Here is a 26,071-nt window from a genome sequence, read left to right as displayed (position 1 = left end):
AAAATTAAAGCAAAGCACCCCTTTCAAAATTAATAATAATTCTAAAGTAAAAAATCAGATTGGCATTTTTGTGGATTAAATTTTCGTAGCTGCCCGTAGACAAAATAACAGAAAACATAAAGAAAAATGTCAAATTCCTTTAAGTAGTATATTTCTTTCAATATTTTCTATTCTAAAATCAACCGAAACTAAATCAAATTTTTCACTTGTCTCACACTTTCCAAAAAAACAAAAAAAAAAAAAAAAAAATAAATATATGAAACTATAAAATACTAGGACGCGCGAATAAAGAGAGAAATTGAAAAAAGAGAAAAAAAACGAGAGAGTAAAATGAATAATGATGCGAAAAATCATGAATGCGATGACATAAATCTGCACCTGAAAAAAACATCAAAAACTACAAGTAAAAGCAACAATAACGCGACAGCTGCTTCATCTGCCACCACAACAAATACAACAACAACACCATTAGCAGCAGGAAAAACAACTGCCGCTGCCGCCAACATTGCCATACAGGTCAATTATAACGGGACACGCATAGCAGCTGCTAGACATTCAATAGCTGCTGCAGAGCTCCTTCAACTGGCCAGCAGTAGCAGTGGTAAAAAGAAGAGCAACAAGAAGCATGAGGATCTAACACCGATGTCGAAGGGCAATTTCAAGTCTTCAGCATCATCTACAGCCACTACAACAAGCAGATTAAAAGTTAACAACAACAATCCAGCCACTGCCAACACAACAACAGCCAGCAACAAAAACAAAATGTCGAAAACGTTGCCTAACGAAACGGCGTCTCCGTCTGCGGCGGCTTTTATAACAGCCGGCCCAACCACCTCGCCAACACCCACTTCAATACCCCAAGGAACGGCGGCGGCTGCTCCTGTCACCACCACAACAGCTACATCTACAACAACAACCACAACGAATGCCGGTAGTTGCACCACCGCAGCCACCAGCACCACTAGTAGTAGTAATAGCACCAATGGCAGCAGCGCTAACAGTGGAAATGCCAGCGGAGCTGCAGCTAAATTTCGGGCCGCAGTTGCCTCAGCGCCTGCCAGTGCCGCCGCCTCAACAGCCACTGCCTCTGCCTCCGCCGCTTCTGCATCCGCCAAAAAGACAAGGGCTGCCTACGCCGCCCTCAAACGTCAAGTGGCCATGCAGCAGCAGCAACAGCAACAACCTGGTGGTCCACCCTGCTCCTCCACTTCAACTACATCCAGCACTTCAAGCAAGGATTCGGCACATTTGAAATTTGCTGCCACAACATTGTTAATGGGCGCTGCTGCAGCTGCAGTCGATAGCAACGCTGGCGCTGCTACCACCGCTGCCGCCGCTGGTGCCCTCAGCATGAGCCTCAATCCCGCCGTGGATGTGGCGAACGCGGCAGCCGTTCTCAAGCAAAAATTGAAAGACGCCGCTGCTGCTGCTGCTGCCACGTCATCAACATCGAACCGTTCTGCCTCATCATCTCTGTCATCAAATGCCTCATCCCTGTCGTCATCTGTAGGTATTGTGAACGCCATATCATCGGCCTTGCAGAATATAATAACACCCGATACGGATACCGATACCGAATTCTATCCGCAACCTGTACCCACAGATCTATCTGAATCTGAGGAGGAGTCCGTCTCCGAGGTAAGTTAATGAATATCAGAATCTAAATCCATATACTTTATTACTCTCTACATTCCATTTAGGACTCTTAACTGTCGCTTAAAACAGATTTCTAAACATTTAAATTTTCGAATGGATTAGAAAGTAAAGATTATTTCAGCTATAAAAGGATTTATTTTCAATAAATCCAAGACTCTTGTCCTCCAATTTTTTGTCCGATGTTTATAATCTGAAACGTAGATATTCCGCATTTAGTTTGCTTTCTATATTCCAGGTGGTATGGGAGTACCGGGTGATATCAGGTTTTTTGTTTGTTTATTGCGGATACGGGGCAATTCCTATTTTAATTTTGCATAAAACAAAGTTAAATTTTATAAGAGTGCGATATATATTTCCGCTTAGTCAGTCGTGTTAGCCCGTCCCTTTGCATTGGCTGATTGCCGGATGATTAATCAGCTGTTTTATGCATGCCTTCGCTTGTATGAGTGTAGAAACTTTTTCTTTGTCTAGCATTGAACTAAATGTTGAGAATAAAATAAAAATGAAAGCAAAGAAAGGTCATTAACCAAATATACAAAAATGTCTAGGTAGTAATAATTGGATCTGACCCTCGACTTCCTAACCCGTCCTCCCGCCCACGTTATATGCGTTATTTTGAGTCTTAAAAAAGAGCAGCGGCGTGACACAAGATAATTTCTCGATCTGGCAACACAGATCAGGTCTTTATGTTGTTGGTGCCGCTGCCGTAGTAGTGAAATCGTGTGTGAAGAGAAAATGCGCAAGTGTGAAGAAAGAGAAAGATAGTAAAAAAAAAAATAATAATAATCATGGTCGAAAACAACATACATGGAGTGAGTGTAATGAACTTCGTGTCTAAAAAAAAATTTTAAATATCATAATTTTGCTAGCCAAAAAATAATGGTTCATATTGCGTTTTCATTTTCGCACTACACAGACACATACACACAACGCCCGTAACGAGAACAAACGACTGGCAAGTCCACGAGAACTGCTGCTGTTATTGCTGCGACCGTTGATGAACTCGTTCATGTTGTTGATTTTCCAGAGTTCTTTCTTTCTTTACCTGCTTCTTCTTCTCGTGCAATTGAAAAAAAAAAGCAAATTGTGCGATTTTCATGCTAGTTTTTTTCGTCTAACAAAAGGCGTAGGTGTAGCGGCACACGCACACCCAATTTATTATACAAATATGTACGTGGCTCTGTCGATGTACGTTATAGACATACATATGTACATGCAAACAAATTAATGTGTGCAGACTGCAATGGTCACCAGCAATTTCCATGACTCATGCAATTCTCAAAATTCCAAAGAAAACATTTTGGTTTTATTTTCTTTTATTGTTGCAGAACACACACACACATCCATGCATGCATCCATGTGTGTCTGTTTCGATATTGTGCTATCGATTCTTCTCATTCTCTCATCATCTGGCAACCTTGACAATGATTTAAAAACTTTGTTATGTACCTTATTTAATTTTTGTTATTGTTTTCTTTTGTTGTTTTTGTATTATTTATATTGTTATCTTTTGAATTCAAAGTTAGCTGTGTGAGTGTTGTCAACTTTTTTTGCGATCGTTAAAATATTTTTCAAAAATTTTCGCTTATGTATTTTTTAATTAAAAATATTTCCAACAGTATTAAAAATGGTTAATTATCGGATTCAATCCATTTTATTAATTTTTATTAACGTGATGCGGAGTGCAAGATCAACAATGGAATTTATTTTACGATTCCTTGTCCACGTAAACATATCCGACACCATATCCTTCCACTTACTTCCCCTGCCCTGGACCTGCCTTCTAACTATCTACCATTGAAATTTGGGCCATTGGCAGCGTCTTATTCGACCCTGTGTGTGCCACTTGCCACTAGCCCTTTGCCATAGCCATTTGCCGCTTTTTGTGATGTGCCTTGAGTTAAAATTTTATGATTTATGTATATGTTTTCTTTCGTTTCTCTTTTTATTTGTAGATCCTATTGGCATTCTTGTGTTTAAGGCCAGATCTCCTGGTAAGTTTCTCCCCGCGTTTTAATTGCCTCCTTCTTCAGCTCTCTTTCTCTCATACTAAAAACAAATCAACTAAAACCATGCTACAAAAATTACGTTTAACCCCACCAAAATCAAATAGTAATTGATTTATTAATTAGTGCCATTAAATTAATTTCTAATCCCAAGAAAGTACTCCTGCCTTTCGTGTCCAATTACACCGATTTTGTTGCTGGCCTTAGACAACAAGAATGTTCTCCTGTGAATGATTGATGTTAAATATTTAAAAATATTAATATTTTAATTTATGTTATACTTTGCTCCACTCGTCTAATTCTAGCTTTCGTTATCGTTTTATTCTCTTTTTACTCATCCCACTTTTTTCCTATATATTCGCTTTACCAAAAGACAATGATATTTATTTCAATTTTAATTGTATTTTTAGGACGATATACCCGAATCTGATCCAGACAGTTGCCCCCATGAAGGTGAGGCACGTGAGGACGAAGACGAAACGGAAGAAGAATCTGAAGATTCAGATGAATCAGCCGAAGACGAAGAGGATGAGGAAGAAATTGGTGAGTCTTTTCAAAAGTCAGAAAAATATCAAATTAATGCTTGTTTTATTTTTCGTTCCGATTTCAGATGTTTTGCAGGACAACGATGCAGACGATGAGGAAATTGACGATGAGGATGAAGAGGAAGATGCGCCAGTCAGTCCTTTCCTATTGGACCCCAATAACAAACGTCCAAGTAATCTCACCGCCCTGCTAGAGGCTGCAGCTATTGAAAAGCCACCAGTTTTGCGTCATGCCACCCATGCCATCGATGAGACCAAGCAGGCTCTGACTAAAATGCGCTGTGCCAATAGTCCGCGTGATAAGAAGTATGTTCTTTAATCTGCTGCCTAAAACTTTACTCTATTGTAATTGCTTTCTCTCTGTAGCAGTGGCTTCTCACGTTCCCTTGTCGCCGCCTGCACGGACAATGATGTCAACACGGTTAAACGTTTACTCTGCAAGGGGAATGTAAATCTTAATGATGCTGCCGCTTCCACAGATGACGGCGAATCTCTACTGTCAATGGCTTGTTCTGCAGGCTACTTCGAACTGGCCCAGGTAAGGAAAATGATTTTCCTTGAGAATCCTGTAATTTTTTTTCTGTCTGAAAAGTGGTTTAATTCTTCCCCGTCCTTACCCCCATTTTTTAATTTTGTTCGTTTAGGTTCTGTTGGCAATGTCAGCAGCCCAAGTTGAAGATAAGGGTCAAAAGGACTCGACACCCCTAATGGAAGCTGCCTCTGCTGGTCATTTGGATATTGTGAAATTGCTGCTTAGCCACAATGCCGATGTTAATGCCCATTGTGCCACTGGAAACACTCCATTGATGTTCGCTTGTGCCGGTGGTCAAGTGGATGTGGTGAAAGTTTTGCTAAAACATGGCGCTAATGTTGAAGAGCAGAATGAGAATGGACATACACCGCTAATGGAGGCTGCCTCGGCTGGACATGTGGAAGTGGCCAAGGTAAGAGCGAGAATAATCTATCTAGGGGTAGCACATATATTCATTAAATGATTATAATCCGAGATTTGAGAGCTACGATATGACATGAATCGAGTTATTGATTTGTTGTACCAATATCTGTGATTTACTTTGATCTTATCTGATATATTTAACGAACAATATATACCGTAATTCTGTTTACCCATGATAATGGTGGCTTCTCTGTTGCAGGTGCTCCTCGAGCATGGAGCTGGTATAAATACCCACTCGAATGAGTTCAAGGAAAGCGCTCTTACACTGGCTTGTTACAAAGGTCATCTAGATATGGTGCGCTTTCTACTGCAGGCTGGTGCCGATCAGGAGCACAAAACCGATGAAATGCATACAGCCCTTATGGAAGCGTCTATGGACGGTCATGTAGAGGTAGCACGTTTACTACTCGATTCGGGTGCTCAGGTCAACATGCCGACAGATTCGTTTGAATCTCCTTTAACTCTGGCCGCCTGCGGTGGTCATGTGGAATTAGCTACTCTGCTCATTGAGCGTGGAGCTAATATTGAGGAAGTCAACGACGAGGGCTATACTCCGCTAATGGAGGCGGCACGCGAGGGTCACGAGGAGATGGTTGCTTTGTTGTTAAGCAAGGGAGCCAATATCAATGCGACCACAGAAGAAACGCAGGAAACTGCTCTAACCCTAGCATGTTGTGGAGGCTTCAGTGAAGTCGCTGCCTTTTTAATCAAAGAGGGTGCCAATCTAGAGTTGGGTGCCTCGACGCCGCTTATGGAAGCTTCGCAAGAAGGTCACACTGATCTGGTACGATTCCTGCTACAAAATAAAGCCAATGTGCATGCGGAGACACAGACTGGAGACACCGCCTTAACGCATGCCTGTGAAAATGGTCATACGGATGCAGCCGGAGTACTTTTGTCCTATGGCGCTCAGTTGGAGCACGAGTCGGAAGGTGGTCGCACACCGCTGATGAAAGCCTGTCGAGCTGGCCATCTGTGCACGGTGAAGTTCCTTATCCAGAAGGGCGCCAATGTTAATAAGCAAACAACCAGTAATGATCACACACCCCTCTCTCTGGCATGTGCCGGCGGACATCAGTCGGTGGTGGAATTGCTGCTGAAGAATAATGCAGATCCCTTCCATAAGCTCAAGGACAACAGTACCATGCTTATTGAAGCCTCCAAGGGCGGACATACGCGAGTTGTGGAGTTGCTTTTCCGCTATCCAAATATCTCGCCCACTGAACTAGCTGCTGCTGCGGCTGCTAATGTCGGACAAACTCAAGCGGTGGCGGCTGCCGCAGCTGCTGCTGCAGCTGCAGGCTCGAATCAGATGCGTCTGATCAATACCCAGCAGCAGAAGATTCTTCAACAGCAACTCCAGCATCAGCTACAGCAACTCAATGCTCCACCAGGTCTGCATGAGTTGTCTGAGGCAGCAAGAGCCTCCAATCAGCAACTATTCCAGCAGCAGCAATTTAGCGCTGGTAATGGCCAATCCTCCAATGTTGTCACACTAGGAGCTGGAGACTTTATGGATGCTGCCGGTGAACTGCAATTGACAGCAGCTGCGTCTACGGTTGGAGCTGGTGGCACAACCGGCACCAGCACGACAGGCAGTGAGGCTGGCACGGAAGAATTTGGTATTTCTGGTGTTGGTGGCATCGATCTAACTACTTTGGGTGCCCAGCAGCAGGAAGGCCTAATTGCCAAGTCACGGCTATTTCATTTACAACCAGGATTCGAGCAACAGCAACAGCAGCCTACGACGACCGGACAGCAGCATCTCTGCAAGCATTTTGATCTTGATATGGATCATATTAATGCATTACAGCCTCCTCAAAAAGCTGCTCCGCCACCGCCGGCACCACCAGTTATGTTCCATACTGTTTGCCAGCAGCCAGTGATGCAACAGCAACCTCAACAACAACAACTCCAATCCCAGACTAAACTCAAGGATCTGCTAACGCGTAAAAATCGATCACACGCCGAAGTCGAGTTTACGCCCTCTGAGCGAAATTCGTCGTCCGAGCAAGTGCGTTCTCAACCCTTGGGTGAAGATGGTAAATCACCACCCCAATTCGCCTATATAGCCGGGGACGATCCACGTCTTGCACGTGGTCGTGGCTTTATGCAGGAAATGAAAAAAAGGGGATGTGCCACCAGATAATAATATTGTCGAACTGACCAGCGAATTGTCCTTAAAAGGTAAAGATATCAAACGAATTACAAGAGCAACCTACATATTATTAATTAAATTATTTTCGAAAAGGTGATAGTGCTGCATCTGCCGCATCTGAAGTGGAAACCAACACCACCGGCTTGCAAATGCCAGCAGTAAGTACGAATGACAATTGCATATTTTACTTAGGTGACTTAATTCCTGTGCGTGTGTTTGTATGTATTTCAGCGAAACTCTGGCTCCGCCATTACCCATTCTTCGGAAGTTCTCCAGAGCACTGCCATCAGTGATAGACCCAAGGTGAAGGCTACTAATAAAAACAGCCGCAAGCAGGCAGCCGCCGCAGCTGCTGCTGCCGCCGCCGCTGCTGCAGCGGTACAACAACAACATAACCAACAAGTACTGCCAAATCTGCAGCAGAATCAAATGGTGTCCATTTACAATAATTTGGTAAGTTTTCTATATTCTGCGCATTCTTATAACATCCTTTGACATCCTTTTTGTTACTTTTAACTTAGACGCATCTTCAACTGCAACAACATTTGCAGCAACAGCATCTGCAGCTAATTCACCAGCGAGTGGCTATGGACAGTGCAGGAGGTGGAGGAGCATTATCTCCGGCTATAGTATCTTCGTCTTCTGGTGTGGGAGTGGCGGCGTCCTCCACCGTTACGCCAAATGTGGTTTATTCTAATTCACCAGCCTCTCCATTAGCATCGCCCACTGGTCAAAATAATAATTTTGCCGATCAACAACAGCTGCAACAACACCAGCTCCCTATTGGTGTGACGCTGCAACATAAGCCAACTATGGAAGATTTTCGTGGTCTGTTGGAGACAGCAGTCAATGAATCAAGGGGTCGTAATGACATAACTGCCATCAATGCTTCGCAATTGAATTTCTTCAAGGATGGCTGGCATTATCTTGGAGTGCAGAATTTCTTTGGAGATCAACCCAAGTCGCCAACTGAGACGCCGCCTGAAATGGAAGAAATTACCATGTCGCCAACTGCTGTCGAGGGTATCGACCCAGCCGAAATGAAGAATCTGGCTACATTGTGCTCAGCGGCCGCTGTGGCGGCTGCTGAAGCTGCTGCTAACAAGAAAAAGGATAATGCAGAAAATGTAGAGAGTGATGGTGAAGGCGATGACACAAAAAGTGGTAGTGGTGGCGGTGACGGTCAAGTTGAAGATGGTGACGAGAATCTTTTGCTTCCTGATCCCATTGATCTGGCCACTGCTTTACGTGATGATGGCATTATTGTCGAAGTTGATGAGGATGAAGACGACGAGGAGGATGATGAAGATGATGAGGAGGACGATGACGATGAGGAGGATCAGGAGGATACAAATAGTGGTGAGATTGAGAAAATCAACTATGATGATGAAGATGCCGAAATCGATGGCGATGTCGATGGTGAAGTGGATTACATAGACGAGGATGAGGCAGGCGGCGACGATGACATTGATGATGAGGACGATGATGAAGAGGACGATGAGTTCTTCATGAATGTTAATGATCCAAATGCTGCTGCCACTGCAGCTAACAATAACAACAACAATTCCAAGAGTATTGGATCTCTGCCATTGAAACAGCGTAAAATGTCGACACGTGTGGAAAACTTGATTCTCACAAAACCAGAAATCTTTCCCCAAACGTTATACGATTTTCGTCAAGATCTAACCAATTCTGAGCTAGTACATGTTATGCCAAGTAATCTTAAGGCAGCCGCTGCCAACAATGCGGCTTTAAATACTGTACTCCATCAGCAATTGGCGGCCGCTACAGCAGCCGCAGCCCATGCCAAGGCAGTTCAGCAGAAGCAGCAACAACAACATGCTGAGGGAGACCAAGCAGGCCCAGGTAGGATTAGGACTACAGGTTTACCTAACAGGAGAATCTGATTATTTGATTTTGATTATTTTGTTTTAGAAGAAGGCACCGGCAACGCAGGAGATCTGTACCCTGGACTAGAGCACTTCGCCACTGATAGCGGTGATGGGACCCAGTATGATATCACTGAAATGGATGATATATTCCAGGTACTTTCTCATACTAACGAGCCAACTATACAGGTTAGTTCCAGCGATCTTAATTTGCTGGTAATTACCATGTAAACCAATCACTTTCCGATGCACTTGTTCCATATTAATACCATTTTACAATTTTTTCTAATCCCAGGAGCTAGCCAGCAATTTGAATTATCCCGAATTGGCTGAATTCAGTTTGAATCAAATGTGCAAGGGAAGGTTTGCTGGAAGTTGGGCGCAATCCGCGGCCAAATGGACTGGCCAAGAGCAGCTTGTTGGTGTGGTACGATCACCGGGACTGGTAAATCCCAGCGATGGCTCACAAGATCCCCAACAGCAGCAGCGTCAGACAAATCTTGTCCTCTTGGACTATCCTATGCAACAGAATGTGCCAATTGATCAGCGTCTCCTTGACACAACTGATGAGATGCATTTGCAAGTGAGTGGCAATGTTCACTATAATAGGTTTGGTTTTTACAATTTCTATAATAATATTGCAGCAACATCAGCAAACATCCACTCCTTTGTCATTGTTGCCTTATGGGGACGGTCAACAGCAGGAATTACATTCGGCTGAGTTTCAAGAGCAGCAAAAACTGGCTATTGATAGTGATACAGAACTGAAGCAGCAGTTACAACAATACTCGAACGCACGTATTATAAAAGCAGTTGCCTCGCAGCATCAGCAACAACAACACCAGCTTCAGCAGCAACAGCAACATCATCAGCCGGCCACCAATTTCGTGTATAATATGGAAAGTGGGGATAAGAATGCTCCTCAGCCAGTGCAGTTGCTATTCCAATTGCCTCCAAATATCAACCAACAGCCGAGTGCTTCTGGTGTCGATCAACAAAGTGCAGATCAGCAACAACTACAAATCGATCAGAATCAGACTATATTCCAACATCGAGCCAGTGGCCAACAGCAGCGTCCACCTACACAGGTTGAATTGGAGCAGGTAGCTCAGGAATTGTTGATACAACAGAGACAGGGCACGGGCTCTGTTGTTGGTGTCCAAACCTTACTCACCGTACCTCCTCCTCCGCGTATGCCGGCACCATTTGTCCAGCATCAGGTAAGTTATTGAATTGCGAAGCTATCGGAACATTGTCTTATAATTTTATTAAATGCTGTGTAGGTGGCTACTCAAACGCATCCAGCTTCAGTAGTTGTGCCACAGCCCGCTGTGGGACAATATACACAATTCGCTTTACAGGCTCCCCAACAGCAACAACCGCAACAACACCAGCAGCAGCAGCAGCAACAACCTCAACAGCCACAACCACCAGGCCAAGGGCAAAATGAACTTTCTATTTGGCCTATGACAACGCCCACACTTACCCTGAATAGTGGAGCTAGTGCTACTAAATCAATGCCAGGTGGCATAGCCAAAAAGGCAATTGACAAGCAATCGCGTAAGGATCGACGTTCCTCTGGGTTCCGTCAGACTCCAGCGGGAAGTCAAGGTACATTATCCATAATCTTAACATTATAACTGGTATTTCTCTAATCCAAATTCCCCTCGCCTCTCTCATGCAGTTAATACAAATCAGCATTTGCAACCCGCAACGACAGCTGCTCAGCAACAGGCGCAACTGCAGAATCAATTGGCTGTGGCCGCAGCTGCCAGTGTCGATAAGACCATTGAGATTGATTCGGAAACGGAATCCAATCATGATACCGCCCTAACCCTCGCATGTGCTGGCGGTCATGAGGAACTAGTCGAGTTGCTTATCAATCGTGGAGCAAATATCGAACATCGCGATAAAAAGGGCTTCACTCCTCTGATTCTGGCCGCAACGGCAGGCCATGAGAAGGTTGTGGACATATTGCTCAAGCACAATGCTGAGTTGGAGGCCCAATCAGAGCGTACCAAGGATACACCTCTGTCACTCGCGTGCTCTGGAGGACGATACGAGGTGGTGGAATTGCTATTGAGTGTCGGTGCGAACAAGGAACATCGCAATGTCTCGGATTATACGCCCCTCAGTCTGGCCGCCAGTGGTGGATATGTGAATATCATAAAATTACTGCTAAGTCACGGAGCTGAGATTAATTCCCGCACTGGCAGTAAGTTGGGAATCTCTCCACTTATGTTGGCTGCCATGAATGGCCATACCGCAGCCGTTAAATTACTTTTGGATCAGGGATCAGATATCAATGCACAAATCGAGACAAATCGCAATACGGCTTTGACTTTAGCCTGTTTCCAAGGTCGCCATGAGGTGGTCAGTCTGCTGCTTGACAGAAGAGCCAATGTAGAGCATAGGGCCAAGACAGGATTGACTCCGCTAATGGAAGCTGCCTCAGGCGGTTATATCGAAGTTGGTCGCGTGCTTCTCGATAAGGGTGCCGATGTGAATGCAGCACCAGTACCAACATCCAGAGATACAGCGCTCACAATTGCTGCCGATAAGGGGCATCAGAAATTTGTGGAGCTTTTACTGTCGCGAGGCGCCAGTGTTGAGGTAAAGAACAAGAAAGGCAATTCGCCCCTTTGGTTGGCTGCTCACGGTGGCCACTTGAGTGTGGTGGAATTACTTTATGATCATACTGCCGACATTGATTCTCAAGATAATCGAAGAGTATCGTGTCTAATGGCCGCTTTCCGCAAAGGACACACAAAAATAGTCAAATGGATGGTTCAGTATGTCTCGCAATTCCCCTCGGACCAAGAGATGATTCGTTTTATTGGCACCATTAGCGACAAGGAGTTAATTGAAAAGTGCTACGATTGCATGAAGATTCTACGCAGTGCCAAGGAAGCTCAGGCAGTAAAGGCCAATAAAAATGCATCGATACTGCTGGAAGAGTTGGATTTGGAACGTACACGTGAGGAAAGTCGTAAGGCGGCCGCTGCCAGACGGCGTGAACGCAAAAAGAAGAAGAAAATGGAAAAGAAAGAGGAAAAGCGACGCCAACAACAAGGTGGTACCAATGGAGGGGCCGGAGGTGAAGATCAACAAAACGACGATGATGATGCCACCGATAAAGACGATGATTCGGATAAGGACGACGAAGATGATGAAGCTGTTCAGCCCGTCCGTGAAGAGGGTGACTCTGGCATAGATCAGGGTTCTTGCTCCAGCGGGGATACAAAAGCAGCTCGTAATACTACCACTCCAGCTGGACAGCAGATTGAAGCCGCCGTCAGTAATGTTAATCAAGCCAAGAAAAACAAGAAACAGCAGCAGAAAAATAGAAGCAACGCAGCAGATCCACCGACAACTGCCGCGTCAACAGTCTCAATCACTACGATACCCGCTGCTACTGCGACGCAGGTTGCTCAACAAGCAGCAACATCCACTGCAGCATCATCCGTGTTCAAGGGCGGTCATGTCATGGTCAAGAAGCAGTCCACCATTGAAACTGTTAAGGCAACAACCATGACTAAACGTCAGGTGGACACCAAAAAGGAAGAGTCACAACAGCCGGCCAAGAAAAAGGATTCAAGTAGCGGCAGCAACAGTTCAAGTAAACGGGAAAAAGAGAATCTGGCTCCCAAGGAGTTGTCTTCGTCGTCGTCGACCCAACAGACAAAGTCAAATCAACAGCAGTCTATATCATCCTCCTCGACAGGCGCCGCTAAATTCACAAATAGTGAATCCACAACAAATATAAATGCCGCTGGTAACAGCACCACTCGTAAATCAGAATTCGCGAAGGCTGTCCCAGCGACGTCCACTGCCACTGGCACATCGTCGAGCAAGCGTAGCGAAGTGGACGGTTGGAAGGAAGTGGTCCGCAAGAGCAGTGCCCAACAAACAGCGGTCAGCCCGGCTCCCGCCTCTGTGATCGCCTCTAATTCAACTACTAGCCTGCAACATCATCATTTGGGCAACAGCAGCAGTAATAGTTCCAGCTCTCTCTCAGTTAGCACAACGGCAGTGCCTCCGCCTCCCGAGATGACTTGCAAAAAGTTCAAGTTCCAGTGAATGCCATTTCCCGTGTTATCGGACGAGCCGGCAGTAATATAAATGCCATTCGGGCAACAACTGGAGCCCACATTGAGGTAGAGAAACAGGGTAAAAATCAATCGGAACGATGCATTACCATCAAGGGTCTAACCGATGCCACTAAGCAGGCGCATATGCTTATATTGGCCCTCATTAAGGATCCTGATGTTGATATATTGCAAATGCTTCCCCGCATCAATAGTAGCATTAAGGCGGCGGCAGCTTCATCAGCCTCAGCTAGTGGTGGCAGTGCCGCCGGCGGTTCCACCTCTAATCCCATGTCTGTTGGCACATGGGACAATCGCACCGCTGCCAATGTGGGCAGTGGAACTGTCTCGAGTGTTAATAATTTCTCATCTGCTGCATCAACTACATCAACATCGTCAAGTTCATCGGCAAGTTCTTCTACACCAGTTGGAGGAGCCACATCTTATACCAATTCGCACAAGCAACAGTTGGCCAATAAATCACAAACTGGACGAAGTGGTGGATCCTCCACATCGTCTGCCGTTAAGACGAATGGAAGCAGTAAATTGGTAACAACTGTCTCTGGTGGTGGTGGTGCAACAGCTCGCAGTCAGAATGCTAGAGGAGGCGGTTTTGTGGGTCAACAACACGCACAGTCTGCCAGAGTCATTGGTGGTGGTAGTGTTCCTGCCAATGGGTCGAAATCCAAGCAAGATTCAATTGTTACATCATCAAAAGCTTCATTGCCACCCACCCAGCAGAAGAGTTCGAATGCATTGGGTAAGTCGACAAGTGCACCGACAACTACAATCGCGAATTTCGCAAAAGCAGCAGCCGTCACCCAGTCTTCGCCCAAGAAGGTTGAATCCACACAGCAGGGAGGTGGAGCAGTTATCTCGACTGGAGGGCGCAGTGGAGTAGTAGCTCCATTCGGTCGCGGCAAGCCAGTGGCATTAGCATCAACTGGTGGTGTGAGCCAACTAGGCAGTGGCAACAACAACAATAACAACGCATTGGCTGGACCAATTGGAACCTTTAACGTGGCAGATGTAGCGGCAATTAATGCTGCTGCAGCAGCAGCTGCAGCCACAAATAACAACAATGTGAAACCCATTGCCCCGCCAAGCAAAAGGATTAGTTCACCCACACAGCAACAGCATCAGCAAATTAAACAGCACCAATCCCAATCTGCTGGAGCTGGAGTTGGAACAACCACAACCACCACACAACAAACTCCACCTGCCGCAACGCCCCTACCACCATCCGCACTCCAACAACATCCACAACAAGTTCAACAACCTCAAGGAACATCTCAACAGAATCTGGTGATCAATACGCTGATGAACACAGCCGGTGATAGCTTTAGTGCCCAATTGGCAGCCAAATTATCAAATGCATATTCCTTGTTTAGCGATTATCATCAATCGCAATGGGGTAAACTGGTAGTGGATCAAGGGAACAGTGGCGGAAATGTCACAACTGGAATTGGTGGCAATGGAGTAGCCGGAAATCCATCGGCTGGTGTTGGAGCTGTTGGTGATGTTTTGCCCCAGGCGGATGCCTCAAAAGCCCCTGGCTATAATCGTAATATTCTCAGTTCCCCAGTTGGAAGCTCGAAGTCTTCATCGAATCACTCAACATCGCCACCAGTTGGCAATGTGATCCAGCAGCAACATCAACAACAGCAGCAGCAACATTCAATACAGGCTCAAAATCATCAAAATGTTCAACAATCACTCAACATTATCACCAGTGGTCCTGGTTCTACTGCATCAGCAGTAGCAGCTGCTTCCCGATCTCCTATGGTTGTGGCAGGAGGTGATGGCAGCAACACAGCCCCGTCCATGAATGGTACCCAGACCGGATTGTGTGAGGCAGCTCCCGCTCATTCTCCCGGAGTAATAAAACCACCCTCTGCCCCGGCACCTATTCAGAGGCCTGTTCAAATGCAAATATCTACACCAGATGGCGCTCCTGCATCTACTAGTGGACTCAGTTTCGGTGCGATTGGTTCAACTGGCGTTGGCAATCCTACAGTTTCAGCGGCGGCAGCAGCAGCCGCTGCTATGATCGATCGACAGCAGCAAAATCTTCAGCGACTCCTCTACGATAAGCAGCAACCACTGAACTATCCCATTGATCAACAACAACAGCAGCAGCAGCAGCAGCAATCATCGCCCTACATTGTTGATGGGAATAATATACTGCGACTGAATCACCGCGCGTCTGCCTTCTCCCAGGGTAATAGCAAGCCTCAACAGCCGCAGACCAGTATGCCTCAGCAGCCACCGCAAGGAGTCAGTGGGCAAACGAATATATTTGGTACCCAGCAGCCATCCAGGCAAGCACCAGGCGGCGGTGGACCAGTGCGACAACCTGGCGGCGGTGGACCACCTGCTGCAACGAATCAACGTTGGTATGGCGGCACCTTGGAGTATCCCTCATATACAGGACGCGATATGCTACATTTGGAAAATGTTGCAATGGCTGGATTGGGTTCTCCGTCTGCCATGTCTCCAAATCACGATGACCTACGCAAAATGCCGCGTCCAATTGGCACAGAACGAGCCGCTTCGTGGAAGTACAATAATTTCAATGTGGCTGCTTCAGCGCTCAGTATGGATGATGCTTTAGCCAGTGCAATGCCGCCATGGGCACATGAGCAGAAGGGGTGGTCAGCCCGCTGGGCTGCAACAAGGGCCACCGCTGCCTCCTCAAACGCAGCCCAATTGGTTGAAGCAGCAACAGCAACAATATAGGCCCTATAATAATGGTCCCTATACCCAGCAGCAGCAGCAGCACGAGCCCTTGAATGTAAGTATGGCGCAGTTAATGGACGGAAATGGTAGGCTTATTTTTGTGTTCTTATTCTTCGCAGATGCCCATGGACTATCACAATATGCAGGGGCCAACAAATCTAGGACAGCAACAACACCATGTCAATCTAATGCCGCCCTCATATGGCTTTCAGCATTTTGTAGGTGCTCCAGGATCAGTTGACATGCCGCACATTCCCGACAAAGTGGAGGTGTGGGATCATCATGACAAACATGTAAGTTTTATCAATTGTTTCCTACTAACTTGCATACGAATTTGTGATAATTTGTATTTTCTGTCTTTTTTAGTTATCCTGGGCCAACTATACCACAAACTGGTCGAACTGATGTTGCTCGAAACATGAGCAACATCAAGTGGATGAGGAGGATTGAGGTCAACACTTATTCTCCCTTCTGCACCTCCATACCTGGACAGAACGATGAATTGTAATAGCAGTAAAATTATTCAATGCAAGAATCGATTGCGTGTTTCTACATTTTCTATTCGGCTACCTCTACCCAACTATTATCCACACACTAGCTCGCGCTTCTCCAGAAACGATCAATCAGCATAATCAGCAGCAACAACAACGAAAACCATCTTCCAAACGTTTACACCTTAACACACTCTTACCCCCGCCCACCCCACCCACTGGGCTTCGTTCATAAGTTTTTTCTTTCGATTTTATAATTTTCTAATTTCCTGGCAAGAACATATGAAATTTTTGGAAATTAACCAAAATTATCAATTAGAAAATTGAAAGAAGAGAGTACGAGTAACGGTGCGGTTGGACAGGCAGAGAAAGAGAGAGGGCAGGAGCAGGGAGAACAAGAAAGTGCCGCCGTCGTTTCCTTCAATAACATAATATATTTGCCTGGCTGCAATATATAATTATTTATTTTAACTCTAATTTTTGATATCCCCTAGTTTTGCTGTTTGGGGGGAAAGCATGAGATGAAGTATTGTAGTGTAGTCAGGGCAGGATTCAAAATGAAGAGGAAAACATTTGGAAAAAAAACAATTGCAAATAATATGAAAATCGAAAACTACGAAAAACTACAAAAATACTTACCTACCTACCAACATATATATATATATATATATATGTATAAATACCAACACACCCTCACAAACACATTGAACATGCATATACATACATACATATATATATATATACACACAAGAAAATTATTTTAAGCTAGAAATCAGTCTTATGAATGAAACATTAAACTGAAAAAAGGAAATTTTTCTTAGCTTCCTAGCTAAACAACAAATACCACAGTACACATTATTACACTTCCCGCTTATACTTACTTACTATATTCATATATATATATATATATATATATATATATATATATATATTATACACAAATATATATATATGTATATATATGTATATATGTATTATTAATAAAAAAAAAACATGAAATGAATGTCCAAAAGTTTTACATTTTAAGGTCGCGACTGTCTCTTTCTATTCCTCCCGCCCATCCACTAACAGATGCAGATATACACATCTCTGTATATATATATACATATATATATGTGTGTATATAAAAATCCATATCTGGTTTCCACTATGAGACGCCGCCTTGCTACTATAGGGAATTTAGGAAACATCAAGAAATTTCGATTCGACTGGTCGAACAAACGAACAGAGCCAAACATTGTCGCAAAGAAACAAACACTCTAAACACACAGACACAAACAAGCTATACTTTTTTCTGTAAACTCTAAGTAAAGAAAATATCGCCTTGGATATTCGATTTTAAATTCGAAACAAAATGAAAACTCTGTAGCTAGTAGAAATTGAGAATTGCTTAAACTTACTAAATGAATGACAAACTAAACAAAAAAAGAATGCTAAGACAAAACAAAAGGAAGAACTTATAGACATACCTATCTAAACGAACTTTAAAAAGAAAAAACGAGAAAAGAAAACGGTTTAATATTCCATTGAAAAACATGAAAACAAGTTTAAATTATAAAAAAAAAAAAACAGCAACAAAAATGCATAGAAGAAATGAAAGAAAAATTTAAAAAAAGGCGCTTGCTTGCCAAAGTTGATGATATATCTATGGTTGCCGATAATTGAAATATATATATGATGCTTTTCCCCCTACAAACACTGCGCTTAGACATACTAAGTATATAAATACATACATTCATAGCTGATATATACATACAAAATACCTTTTTAAAATGTGTAAAAACAAAAAGAAAACTGAAATCGAAACTGCTGATTAATTGCAGAGGCGTTGTGTGGGCGTTACGCGAATAATTGCTATGTAAAATTGTAGAGAAAATGCTTCAAATCTACATATGTATGTAGATGCATTCTAAAAATGGGTTAACACACACACACACATGAAGCACGCATGCGTAGAGACAAAACGAAATGATGGTATAAATATTAAATATTAATATTTAAGAAAATTGAAAACCCTACGAATTTTTTTTGGTCTGTTTCTGCCTTCTCATTTATTTTTGTTTGTTTTTTTCCCCAATTTGTTTGTTTCAAACAATATTTTAGCTGCAAGCAAATTATGTAATGAAAAAAAGGAAACAACAGAAAGTGTTCGTTTAAAATTATTTGATACAACAGCAAAACAACAAAAGATACGACAAATTATGCTAATCATATATAAATAAATATGTATGTGCACACACACACCAATACCGACATCCATATATACACAAACACACACACACACACAAGAAAAAAAAAAAGCAAATGAATTTTTGTTGAGACAAAAAAAAAAAAAAAAAACGAAATAGCTGAAAGGACTCGCACAGATGCATCCTTAATTAATTGAATATAAAACAAAATATGGATTAAAAAATATAGAATTTTTTTCATTGCGAAAGAAATTTATGAATTCACATAGATTTATTAATTTAAAAAATTAAAATAAATTATACTTCAAATATGAGAGTGGGAAGTATGGAGAAAACAAACAAAACAATACAAAAAAAAAAAAAAAAAACCGGATGAAAAAAAAAAACAAGAAACTACATATATATTAAATACATACATACTACGGATTATTATTATTACTCTTATAATTATTATTATTGTATTGAAGGAAAAATATAAAAGAGAACATTAAACAGCATAAATAAAATATACAAAAAAATTTCTTACCGTTTTCATCATTTTCAAAATAAGTTTGGAAAAAGTAGTGGACATCGAATTGTGATCAAAACAATTTCTTGATTGCAATTGATTGCTTTGTTATTTTAATAAATAAGTTGAGTCAGAATCGAATAAATGACAGCATTAAAGAACATTGCCAAGTCAAAAAGGTTTCTTTGTTACTTTTTCTACATACATACTATATTATCAATTATGGTAAATGGCTGCAAATCTTTAATGATCATTAGATTCTAATTTGTTGTCATCATATTTTGATCATTTATTTGTAAAACTTTCTGCAAATGTTAAATATTTCAAAAGATTGAGTACAAGTTAAACAAATGGCTCAATTGTGAATTCCACAACTGAACAGGGTGTGGTCAATTCAAAGGCTTGCAAAACTGTGGGATGAAGGACACCAATTTTACCAATGACCACATTGTCGTACATCACGTTTGCGCAGCGGCCAGGAAAATAGCTGCGATCTGTTATAAGGAAAGTAATTGAGATTCATTTTTGTATAGACTTTTCTTTTCACTCACCATCAGCTGCCTGCAAGGAATAACCCTTGGCTGCATTTCCAGTTTTCCATGGTACCGAGAGCAGTTGCATTACTCGATCCAATAGACCATGAACCACTTCAAAGCCAGCGGTTTTGTTACAATTAACAGCACACAAGCGTCGTTCATTGCGGGCTCCAACTTCGGACTTCTCGTCCGCTAAGACTACGTCACTAATCTCAAAGAGTTTCAGGGGCAATGGCATTTTACGATTGGCCACCAGCGTTTTAAGAAGGCCAGGCAATAAAGTGGTTCTTACCACTTGGAATTCCAAAGTCTTGGGGTTACCTATATGAACAGCAGACATTGAATCAATTGACTTATTTAGTTTACGGGCAATGTCATCGCGCGAGCACAGCGTAAAGGTTAAAGCCTCAGTAAATCCAGCTTGGGCTACTTGTTCACGCAATTGCTCTGTGAGTTTGTTCAGTGGAAACTGTTTGGCTATCTGCATAAAAGCTGGCAGTGATTTCTTAATGTTGTTATAGCCGTAGGCAATGGCTATGTCCTCATAAATGTCACAAGCATGGATAACATCATGTCGCGTTGGGGGAATTTTCACAGTAAGAAAATCTCCCTGCACTTTGGCTTCCAGATACATTCTCGTCAACATGTCGGCTAGCTTCTCAGGTGACTCATTGATGCCAATGTACTCATTGGCCCGCTTCACCAAAATTTTCTCTTCACGTACAGCTAATTCCGGATACGAAGCAATGCTCCCATCAGGTTTCACAACGTCACATGGTTCCACTGTGAATTTTTGATCACAGTGTTGAGAGAAAAGGCAAACGATGGTATCCAGCACCACTTTTGCCTTGGTAAGGTCGGTGGCTGTACACTCGATGAACACATTTTTGGTCTTAAGTGAGATCTTTGAATGATCGCCATTAATAATGGGTGGCAGTGAAAGCACCACGCGTTTGGAATCATAGATCACTGGATAAACTGGCGAATCACGAATGATGGGCAAATATTGCTTGAGCTGGGAATGCGTAGCATAGAAATCCATCAGTTGAACACCAGTCATCTCGTTTTTTTGGTTAAGTGGCTTAAATTTGATTTGCTCCGGAGAAACGGCCTCATAGCTGAAAGGTCCTTCCAAGGTATCCAGATCATGTGTACCAATGGCCACCAGTGTACGCTTGCGACATATATTCTGATGCAGTTTGTCCTGCAGATCTATGAAGCTATTGTAAGACTCTTGGGTAAAGGACACATTGCGCAGCACTGCGGCGACAGCATGGGGACGAATCTGGGCCGTCGATGGAGCAATTTTCAGCAATTGCCTTTTGCTAGGTTCCACAAACTCAAATTTTGGAGGTTTAACTCTTTAAAAGAAAATTAAACAAATTAGTCTTGTGGGGGATCATTTGTATAAACTGTATAAATCGCTTACTTGCCCTGGAACACAAGCAGACCCGTAACCAGACCCTCTAAGCAAAGCAAATCATAACGATTCGCTGGTATATCAATCCGGTATATAATCTCTTCACTGGCATTTGCAGCAGCCGCTACCTCCCCCTGCTCCTTGGTCAGCATCTGCTTCTCCGTCGTCTATATTAAACGATACAATGGTTCAGATTTTTTCGCCCATTCATTCTCAAACGATTATCCTTACCACTTCGTCCAGTTCCAGACCAAAGGCAAAGCACAGCTCTTGGAACTCGTCATCGGCTAAAAGATTGAAAAAATAGAAAAAGTAGCATACACGTGGACAAATATACTCACTGTATTTCTTGCCGAGTGCATCAAAGAGTAGGTCACGTTTCACTCCAATTGTTGGCATTCTGACAATATTTGTGAGTTATTCACTTTACACACAATTTTACAGATCGATTAAGATTAGCTGCCTTTTATTTTAGCAGCAATTCAGCAATTTTGTCACTTGTTTTTTTTTAACAAAAACAAAAATTACCCGCTATACGGGGGTGGGGGAGTAAAATAGAGTGGCCAGTTGGCGAAAATATTTAAATAAATAAAAAGTGAATAATCGACTAGGGATGTGTATCGCCAAGAAAAATACGATATCGATAGCGGCGATAAGTAATGCACCGTTTTGAAATTTAAAACTATATTGGGAGCAAAATGGATAAGTACACAGTACTCTTCCTATATTCTTGGTTCCTACCCAGGCTTAGGGAATATAAGTTTGAGGACTGAACAGAAGTTCCTGCAACGTCGGGAGGAAAGGATAAATATCATGAGAATAGGGGCATTTTTCAATGCCAAGACGCTCTTTGAGAAAGGACTCTTTGTACGCCCTACTAGGCATTACACCTGTCTCTACACCTGATATAGAATCTCACAATCCCACTAGATATTGTAGCTTTCACGCTTTCCACGCTATCCTACTGTGTTGTCAAGTAAATTTTAATTTTAATAAATTCATTTTAAAATTTTAATAAAAATATTTAAAACTGTTACTTAAAGAAGCTTCTGATGTACGTTTTCATAAACATTTCAAATTAAAGTTACTAATTATATGGGGAAAGTGTTAATGTTAGCTTGTTTACGTGTGATCCTTTGCACCATCTGCTGAAACTTTCACAGTTATTTCTATTAAGTACTTGAAAGCTACCCAAATGCATAAAAATACCACACACATACACTGACTTGTATGGATTCCAAATCACCTAAAAAAAGCGTGTGCCAGCTGTCGTCTGGCGCTGCATTTCCAAAATATTAACGAAAAGAAATTAAAAAAAAAGTCGGAAGTAAAGAGCGCAATTTTTCGCTCTCTTCTTGCCTGGCAGTCTTTCCCGAGGTATTTATTTAGATCGCACAAGAGCGAGCCTTTGGGTCCGCAATTAAGCAGCTAACGCGACAAGTCAACAGAAGAGGCCAGAGGACGAAGAGCTGGACGGACTTAAGACCTCCATGGCAGACGCACGCCAGACCCAAAAATGTGGAAAGGGACAAAAAAAAAAAAGGGAAAAAGCATGAACAACACGCGTGTGGCCAAAAACTTAATGAAGCGTTAAAACCTCAACTTGTCGCCAATAAACAGGGAGAATGGTGAGCTTGTTGCTTCCCTTGACAGCGAAAAGGATGAGAGAGAATTGTCTATATAATTTTTAGGCTCATTCGATGATCTATTTTCTTGCTCATAAATATGCATTAAATTGAGAGTTCTTCTTTCAAATAGAACAATCAATTTAAAAACGCCTTCAATCGCATATCCTGGCTTGTGTTTATTTTTTTTTGTTTGTTCAACCCTTGAGAGATTGATTATTGTTTATATTTGTGGCCCCATCTATCTACATACGTTTCTCTATATGTGAATGCAGTGCAAACAAGTCGAAAGGATTTGTGGTCCAATGGTCCAGCAGAGAGGCAGAAGGGGTGAATAAATCGACCTTAAACGCCAACGCACAGGCCTGATCCTTTCTTTTTTTATTCCTTTTGAATTGGGGCAATTAAAGTTGTTGGCCGCTTGGCTGAATAATCCATAAACACGTGATAGACACAATACATTAAGATGCAGAGAAAGCAGGAGAACAAGAAGGAGCGGAGCCTGTCTACCGACCACGTTTTTTTTTTCGTCTACAGACAATTAAACCCTTCTGCAAAGCGAGGGCGTTAAGTCAGACACGAGTTTCTGGTCAATTTATCAAATGATTTGAGGTAAATTCTTGGAAATCGAAATGGAATGATTATCGGCATAAAAGAAAAAGAATATTCGTTACTGTCTAGTAATTATGCTGATTATGTGATTGGATTTCTTTATACTAGTTGATACATTTATTAACATATTTTGTTAAAGGGATAAATGAAATGAAAATCCTTTTCCATCAAAAATGCTTCTTGAGCCATCACAAGTGATTTCAGCATTAGTTCGTTCTTTGTTCCTGCCGAATGGCTTAAAAATCTTTTTGCAATAATTACTAAGGACTTGGATTTTCACACGTTGAGGTTTTCTTTTTATACCCTAAGTTTTAATAGAGGCCTCGGGTAACTCAGTGAGACACATACCAAGACTTTGAAAATGGCAAGTGTATACACACTTCTAATGAATTTTTGCTCTAGTTTCAACTATCCAACACGCCTACTTCCTGACCAAGTAGAAATGGCATAGCAAATTCAAAGTCAAAGATCATTGATCATGTGGCTAATTGGTTCTTCAAACTCTACCTGTGAATGGTTCACACCAGCTTCTGTCCAAGTGTGTGGTCAGCAGTAGACCTCTTCAATGAATTGTGGTTAGAAATATCAATTTTCATAAAATACAATTGTCACCTAATACTACCGAAAACAAAAAAAAAAAAAACCCACGGGGCGGGGAAAGATCCCTGCTAAAGATTTTGAGACTGTCATCGGGATTGGGTTGTATGTTGATTTCTTGCCCTTCCCCTTTATCAGAATCCCTCTACATCTACAATTATCTACATCAATGTACTTGGCACTTTTATCTGATGAGCAATTTTTCAATTTCATGAACTGAAGTTGAAAAATTGGACTCAGCATCAATTTACATTCGAATTGATTTTATTTTTACACTGTAAAAGGTAAACATATCAATTACCACGACGAGTGACTATCGTTGACAGTAGCCTGGACCCTGGACCCTAAGTTGAAACTGAAACTGGGCCCTGAGCCGGCTTCCTAGAAAGTAATTTCTCACACTTGACCATTGGGATTTGTTTGTATTTCATTTCGATTTCTTTTGTATTGTCTTGTTGCCACTTTCTGCTACTTTTTTTTTTTTTTTTTGAGACTTGACTTCTGGCTAAGTGTTTTCCTTTTTTTCCTCTCACCCAGACCCAGACAGACGACAGCCAATGGCACCTATGGGAATTATAATAAACTGACCTTAAAAAAATATAAGAAAAAAAATCCTTGAAACCGTTTGAAAGTTTCGCTTTTTGCTCCTTTAAGCATTGGCCTGGCTGACTGGCTGCTGTTACCCTAATTTTGGCTCATCTTCATCATCAGGCGATTGTTCAGTTCGGCTGTGGTTCATCGGCAGCTTATCTCCCTCATTCCCAGTCCATTCTTCTGATTTTCTGTATGTGTCTCCTCTAGTCGGCGCGCACGCGTGTCATTCCCGGGCAGCAATCAAAGTGATATGAAAATTGCATTTGGGTTCAACAGGTTCGTTTTGGTTTTTTGTTTTTTTTTTGTTCTCAGTTTCTGTTTGACTAAAGGTTAAACGTGCGAATTTCACCCAAAGGCTAAGCGGGCTAAGATTGAGGGGATTGAGTTTCATTTTCGGTGGTAATCGGTGGTCTGACTTCTGCTCCTGCTCCAGCTCCTGCCCGGCTCTGATCTCGGATCGACTTCATACCGATCGCGTACGGTACGCGAATTTTGTTGTTTCGCCTAATTAAATGTAATTTGGTACTTCCTTCTCAGCCGAAATAATGCATATAAAATCGTATCTTTTAGCTTACATTTAATACTCGTTGGTGAATCTCCTGCTTGGTCTTGGGCTTGGTTTTAGTGTTTTGTTTTTTTGGTTTTTTGTTTTCTGTTTTTGGTCTTGAGGCCTGAAGGCTCATTATATATAAATTTTCGTTTTCTTTTTGAGTAAATTTTCTGTTAAGGTCAGGCTAGGGGTGAATTTCAAAAGAATTCGCTGCGTATAGAACTACGAACAGCAACAAAATAAACCCTTCTTCTTCTTCAAGTGTAACAATATGGTATAACAAAGACTTTAAACTTGTTAATTGTTTCGCGCTCGAGTGGCGCGGCGACCACTGAAAACGAAACTGAATGAACTGAAATTGCTCGAGAAGATCGCGAGGCACACTTCAGATTCCAGCGAAACGGTCCACGGTCCATGGTCCATAGTCCAATAAACTACTACTACAACTACAATAAAAACAAACCTATTCATGCGGCGGCCCTCATTCATGAATCCTATCTGTCTGGATTCTCAACAAGGTGGTGGTGAAGAGAAAGATCGTGCAAGACTGAGGGGTTAGGCACACTATGGCAAATTGTTACATTTGTCCGCCTGCTATCTTGCCAACTTGGTGAATTAGATGTTCGCTCAATTAGGTTACACACAAAGAATTCCTAAATAATTTCCATGCTGGCTAAGTGAATGAATCATACCACACTCAGTCATTCACTCACTCCCTCAGTTCCCTTGAAAGTGAATCTTAACCACGTGAAACCCTTCGCTTTCACATTCATTTTTCATTTTCCTGGCCACATCCTTCCGTAAAATGTTCTCACACTTACCCCGAGTAGCTGGCCCCGCCTCTTGTTCAATATCAGGATCGGAAGTTGAACAGCATCCCCTTCGAATCTATGTACATAGTTGCGATGTTGTG

General features: G+C 42.4%; 2 protein-coding genes across 2 annotated transcripts; one reads left to right on the top strand and one right to left on the bottom strand.

The window, feature by feature from the left end:
• Window positions 1–276: 276 nt before the first annotated feature.
• Window positions 277–18,540, top strand: mask (multiple ankyrin repeats single KH domain). Its single transcript, XM_068299123.1, is given in 20 exon segments — window positions 277–1,638; window positions 3,612–3,650; window positions 4,073–4,205; window positions 4,273–4,513; window positions 4,577–4,745; window positions 4,852–5,151; window positions 5,362–7,284; window positions 7,286–7,349; window positions 7,414–7,478; window positions 7,552–7,773; window positions 7,842–9,186; window positions 9,256–9,365; window positions 9,505–9,792; window positions 9,854–10,429; window positions 10,493–10,820; window positions 10,894–13,272; window positions 13,275–15,949; window positions 15,951–16,091; window positions 16,156–16,329; window positions 16,403–18,540. Coding segments are annotated over 20 exon segments (12,519 nt in total). The 5' UTR covers window positions 277–330; the 3' UTR covers window positions 16,442–18,540.
• A 948-nt stretch (window positions 18,541–19,488) lies between these two features.
• Window positions 19,489–21,738, bottom strand: beta-PheRS (phenylalanine--tRNA ligase beta subunit). The gene is made up of 5 exons (XM_068301681.1): window positions 21,522–21,738; window positions 21,412–21,467; window positions 21,190–21,347; window positions 19,776–21,121; window positions 19,489–19,718 (listed from the first exon to the last, which is right to left on the bottom strand). The coding sequence occupies exons 1-5, from the start codon at window positions 21,577–21,579 to the stop codon at window positions 19,567–19,569; spliced, it is 1,770 nt and encodes a 589-aa protein (XP_068157782.1). The 5' UTR covers window positions 21,580–21,738; the 3' UTR covers window positions 19,489–19,566.
• Window positions 21,739–26,071: the final 4,333 nt, after the last annotated feature.

This window comes from Drosophila tropicalis, unplaced genomic scaffold (genome assembly GCF_018151085.1).
Source record: "Drosophila tropicalis isolate 14030-0801.00 unplaced genomic scaffold, ASM1815108v1 contig_878, whole genome shotgun sequence".
NCBI lineage: Eukaryota > Metazoa > Arthropoda > Insecta > Diptera > Drosophilidae > Drosophila > Drosophila tropicalis.
This window is presented reverse-complemented; position numbering and strand designations above follow the sequence as displayed.